Raw genomic sequence first — 5335 nt, forward strand, 5'->3', positions numbered from 1 at the left:
AATGAGTACCGGTAAATGAACCAATTATTTTAAGGATAAAAACTCTCCTAGGGTTAAAAGGTGAACTGGTGCTCTTATTATTGAATGTATTTTTAATTGTATTTTCACACATTTTCATAACAGTTCCTGGGTATTTAGAGTGTTTAAAATATATAAAACTAAAGCACTGAGAAAATTTTATATTAGCTATGAGCTAAACGCACAATTCAGAATGACAGAGCAGACATAGACGTATGGATAAATAATTGCAAATAGCTTAAACTTATATTTTCAGACTATACAACAAAGTATTGAAGGCAGATGAGTGAGATATGTTCATTTAAACCTCAAATGAGTTCAGAGTGAATCCAGGAAACTAAAACGAACATGTTTAGTTTCTGTGCAGAAAATGTTAGCATAGCTTATGTTAAAGGTTTCCCTTAGCGGCTAAAAACCTATATTCTTTATACTGATTAGCATTTCCTAACCTAACAACATAAAGCTCACAATGACATTAAGGTACGTTTTAATTGGTACTCTGAAGATCATTTTTGATAATTTTTTGGCGACAAACTGAAACTAGCATGCTAACGCTACTAGCTCAGCTCTGGTAGCCGTAAATAATTTATTTTCTAAACTAAAAGCTTATTTGAGGAGTAATACATTGTTTTCTTACCATTTTGAGGGTGTTCTTTTCTCTTTGTTAGTGGCTAGAAGCTTGTAAATCGCTCCTGCGTTAGTCTAAACTGATTTTTAACTCCCCAGAATGAGAATGACTACACGATTTAGAAACACAGAGAACGTACGAACATGGTTCTCAACGTCATCACGATGGGATAATGTCATTGGCTGTTCAACTGCCTCCACGAGAACCTCTGATGCCATTGGACGATTGCTCCCGGTATAGTTTGGTAGAGGTGTAGTAAAGCGAAACTGACAAATTACAGTAATATCTTGGTGGCAGTGATGAAGAGATGCTGAATAACGGTAAAATAATAATAATGATGATAAATAACCTGGATTTTTTTTTTTGCCAATTATTAGTGTTTGTGAACATAAACGTTTAAGTTTTGTTACAATTTCTTATTTGTCTTAATTATGGACTATGACTTATCCACTGTAAAACACCACCATGCAGCATCCCACTGCATGATGCATATGTTACATTTTCCTCCAGAGACAGGTAACAGTTCAATCTTGATCTCATCAGATCAGAGCATTTTCTTCCATGTTTGAGATAGAAAATTGTGTAAAACTAGTTCATCAAGTCCAAATGATTTGAAGTAACCTGACACAGTAACCTGCCTTGTTGGTTAAATGTGCTAAATAAAAGTGACTGTACATTTTCTAAAACATTTGGATTATGCGAGTTTAGTTTGGTAAATATAAACACAATCAGATTTTCCTGCTAGATAAACTTTATAAGCAAAGGAAATAATGAAACAACTAGTAATAGTTACATTTTAAACCAACTTACAGTGGTACATAAAATAAACAATCCTGATAAAATAATAAAAAAAAACAGATCCATGTAGTCTCTTAAAAATCATTTACAATATACTGTACAAGTACATCAATGTTTCATGACTAAATCAGCCACCACTATGATTGACTTTTCCTCCTCTATTATGTGCTTTTGAGAATAAAAGCCGTAGGATGGAGGCTTGTGTTCTCCACTTAGACTGCTCCCATGTTATCTTTTTGTCTCAATTATTACATTAAAAAGTCAGATGTTGAGAAATAAGGCGCAGTCTGAAAACATGTTTCCAGTCATTAAACTAATCTGCTGTAATCATCTCTTCATGAAGTTATCCAAGGAGGCCGGTGTTCTCTGAATGGAGTGAATATTCCTCTTCACTCTATCTTCCAAAGACGAGCTAGCGGCACTTTCCAGCTTCATGTTACTGTAAAAAGAAAAAGAAAAAGAAAAAAAAAAGATCCAATTGAACAAAAAGCACCTATTACTGTATCCAACACAAGGAGCCTCTTCCGCCTGGACTTACTGGATGAAGCCAGCATGCCGGTCGTGCTTGGCGTTTTGTTCCCTCTGCTTATCTTGCTCGTCTTGCCTCTTGTAGCGTTTCACGTTGTTTTCCCTGTCCTCCTCCCGCTGCTTGGCCTGGTCCATCATCTCGCGCCTTTTTCGTTCCAGTTCCTCTGCAGAAAGCTTCCTACGTAAAGCAACACAGAGAATTAGCCTCCCCGTGGGTGCTGATGAAGACGAAACTCAACATCACAGATTAATATCCAAACAGCATTTTATGTTTGCCATTTTGACCAGGAAGTCTTACTTTGACACGAGATTCCTCTGTCTTTGGTAAGTTTCCCTCTGTGGGCTGGGATCTCTCGCCTCCACCTTCTTGTAGGAGGAAGCGTAAGAGCGACTGTCCTTGTGGTTCCTGTGGGGAGATCGTGAGCGGCTTCTCTCTCGGCGCCCCGAGTTACTTGACATCACTGAAGCCTGGTGATGTCTGCCGCTTGGAAGCTGAGAGGAAACAAACACTAGTTATTTGAGTGCATCTCCCTTTCTCGTGCCAATTTCAAAATTCACTTGATAAACAACTGTAGTTCCCGTCACACTGCAGTAGAAGAGCTCTCTTTCATGTCAACCGTGATTCTTGGATGGGTGGATACAAATGAAATAAGGAATCCAGTATGTTGGCAAATGCTCATTATTCAAGCAATCATTAAAAGGTAGAAGCTAGTTAATAGCTGATCTATGTTTAATTTAATGATCTGCACATATAGTAAAGTCTAAAACACTTTTTTGCATAAGGTGTGGAATAAAACCACACACATACATCCTGTCAATTCTCCATACAATCAAGTCTTTCATACACCCTAAAATGCTTTAAGTTTTTATTCAGAAGAAAAAAGATTCTTACTGACCTGGAGTCCATATCCTGGAAGATGGCGCGAACGTGATTTACTGTCTTTAAATTCATCCCGCAGGTGTGACCTGAAACAGATCAACAATAATTCATATTATGCAAATGGATGATGTTTTATTGTGCAAAAACAGAACTAAATAAAGATCAAAGATAACTTCAACAACAAACAAGATTGTCTGGCTCATCTGAAGAAAATAAGAAAGAAGACAACTTAAAATCTTTGTGCAGATGTTGCAGTTTATTACCCTGATACACACACACACACACACCTGTGTTTGTCTCCTTCTTCCTCTGAGCTTGAACTTGAAGTTCTCCTCTTATGCTTCTTTTCCTTTTTCCTTTCCTTGTCTCCTCGTTTCTCCTTCTTTTCCTTCTTCCTCTTCTTTTTCTTGTCTTTTTTGTCAAGATTTTGACGCAACTATGTAGAAAAAAGCAAGTAATGACAAACAGATATCAATAATACTATGTGAATTGCTTTGAAGAAGAAATGTTAATGCAAATGTTTTTTATGTTTGTGTCCATTTTTGGCTAAAGTAAAATAGCCAAAAACCTTATTTTATGTAAACCAGTAATTACCATCTCCTTTATTTTCTTCATCTTTACTGGATTAGTCAAAACTTCTCTTTTCTTTTCTTCTTCTCGTTTCCTGTGAAAACCATACATGGATTCATTTCCCATCTCGCTCATATATTTCCAGGAGTTACAGAACTAAGGTGGATTTACTGACCGTATTTGGAACAGGGGGTCTTCCCTGATCTTCGCTGCCAAATCGAGGCCGGAAGCCGGGGTGGCAGGGTTGAATATCGACCCTGGGAGGAGGCCTGTCTCAGCTGAGGGGCCGCTCTCTGGCTCCTCGTACTGATCTGTGATCTGCTTGTCAATGGGACGCCCCAGCAGGTACTCATCTCTGGACACCTGCCCAGCGGGGCCTTGGTACATCCAGTCAAGGCGATCATCTTTTTTCCTGTTGGGCAAAAATAATAAGGAACCCAATTATTGTATTGCAGTAGACACCAAATAAATGTAGCTGAAGATGTTAGCTTACTTGATGGCTCCCGTTTCCTCTGCATATCTGGTAATTTCTTCTCGGGCTCGCTCTTCCTTCAGCTCCTTCTGGAGCTCCTCTATCTTCTTGCGTTCTGCCTCATATTTCTGCTCAGCTTTCCAAACCCGCTCTATGTTTTTCATAGTCTGGGGATGCCAGCTCTTCTTTAGATTCTGGAAAAAGTCAATGTAGAAATATTTACCTCCAGTGCCAGCCAAAAATGATTCATGCTCAATTCCTACAACTTTCACATCATGCAAACAGAAAGTTGAATTTAAATTACTGAAAAATAATGACAATAATCTAATAAGTGTTGGGTGTGGATGTATTCAGTGCCCCTAAAACAACTAAAGCAATACGTCTCTTGGAGTAAGTCACCATCAGCTTTGTGTCAGTGTATTGATATCAGTTTATATCAGTTTTAAAGTCGTGCAACAGTTTCTAAACTGGGTCGGGCTTTGACTGAGCCATTCTAACACAACTAAACAACTCCAATGTGACTCGGCTTGAAGGTTCAGGGTCATTGTCTAAGTATTTGTGGAGTACACGGCCAGTTCATGACTGTTGTATTTCTTGGTCTTTATTTTGTCGTTTGTTCGCTAATAATAATCATTTTACTTCAAAAAAATCTGTGACACATTGGAATACCTTGGCTACTTAGCTCACTTGTGACCATTAAACGTTAGATCAACAAAACCAAAGTTAAATTTAATTTCGCAAAACTTAAAGATAGTTCCTGTTAAGTCAAAGCTAATTTTCCGCTTTTCTCGTTACTCTGCAGACGCAAGAAAAAAGGTGTACATTTAAATGACATATTTTTAATGGAGTTTTTTTAAAAATTTAAAATAAAAGTGAAGCACATTTTCTCCTACGTGTTCAAATCAAACTTACTAGATCTCCGCCTCCCATCTTGGATTCTCGTTTGGGTTTTTAATCTAATAAGAAAACAAGACGGACAAAAGGAGTCCCTTAAAAAGAAAACGTAAAACAACGAAATCCTAAACGACAGCTAGAAAATGGAGTCAGTCAAGTTCCTCATTTCCTGTTTTGAATGAATAGTTCCGGTTAGAAACATGGCGCAACAATTTATTCCCCCTGAACGCAACAGTCAGAGAAAATTCGTTCCTACTTTTCTCGTAAGGTCGTTAAAGTCGCGAATATAATAATAATAATAATAATAATAATAATAATAATAATAATAATAATAATAATAATAATACGGAGAATAAAATACGTTTCAAATGTCAAGATGTTAAATATATGAAAGTCACAATTTACTGGGCAAAAAAAAGTAGGACTAAATAAAAGTAGGACAATGGTTTCGTAGGGGATTTTTTTTTTTTTTTTTTTTTTTTTTCCTTTTTTTCAAGAGGGAAATTTGTTTTTTTTTTTTTGGGGGGGGAAAAAAAGACTGCGTTTT

The 5335-nt window shown here is 37.0% G+C and overlaps 2 protein-coding genes across 2 annotated transcripts in view; both read right to left on the reverse strand.

Annotated features, from left to right (window-relative positions):
- The window catches only part of psmb3 (proteasome 20S subunit beta 3), a 9155-nt gene extending 8386 nt beyond the window's left edge, over positions 1-769 (reverse strand). Inside the window, exon 1 of the mRNA XM_015039683.1 lies at positions 656-769. Coding sequence (XP_014895169.1) covers positions 656-658 — 3 coding nt within the window. The 5' untranslated portion in view covers positions 659-769. The remainder of the gene's footprint in view (positions 1-655) is intronic.
- A 565-nt stretch (positions 770-1334) lies between these two features.
- cwc25 (CWC25 spliceosome associated protein homolog) lies at positions 1335-4933 on the reverse strand. The gene is made up of 9 exons (XM_015039680.1): positions 4807-4933; positions 3916-4088; positions 3598-3834; positions 3447-3516; positions 3140-3288; positions 2869-2938; positions 2271-2464; positions 1983-2150; positions 1335-1883 (listed from the first exon to the last, which is right to left on the reverse strand). The coding sequence occupies exons 1-9, from the start codon at positions 4822-4824 to the stop codon at positions 1772-1774; spliced, it is 1191 nt and encodes a 396-aa protein (XP_014895166.1). The 5' UTR covers positions 4825-4933; the 3' UTR covers positions 1335-1771.
- Positions 4934-5335: the final 402 nt, after the last annotated feature.

This window comes from Poecilia latipinna, unplaced genomic scaffold (assembly GCF_001443285.1).
Source record: "Poecilia latipinna isolate Pla-1442-1.1 unplaced genomic scaffold, P_latipinna-1.0 Scaffold478, whole genome shotgun sequence".
In the NCBI taxonomy this organism is placed as follows: domain Eukaryota; kingdom Metazoa; phylum Chordata; class Actinopteri; order Cyprinodontiformes; family Poeciliidae; genus Poecilia; species Poecilia latipinna.

Bases quoted from the DNA above. Each gene is read 5' to 3' on its own strand.
- cwc25 (XM_015039680.1), bottom strand. The intron at 3,835-3,915 runs GTAAGCTAACAT...TTTGCCCAACAG, and splicing joins GAGGAAACGGGAGCCATCAA to GAAAAAAGATGATCGCCTTG. The intron at 1,884-1,982 runs GTAAGTCCAGGC...TTCTTTTTACAG, and splicing joins CGGCATGCTGGCTTCATCCA to TAACATGAAGCTGGAAAGTG.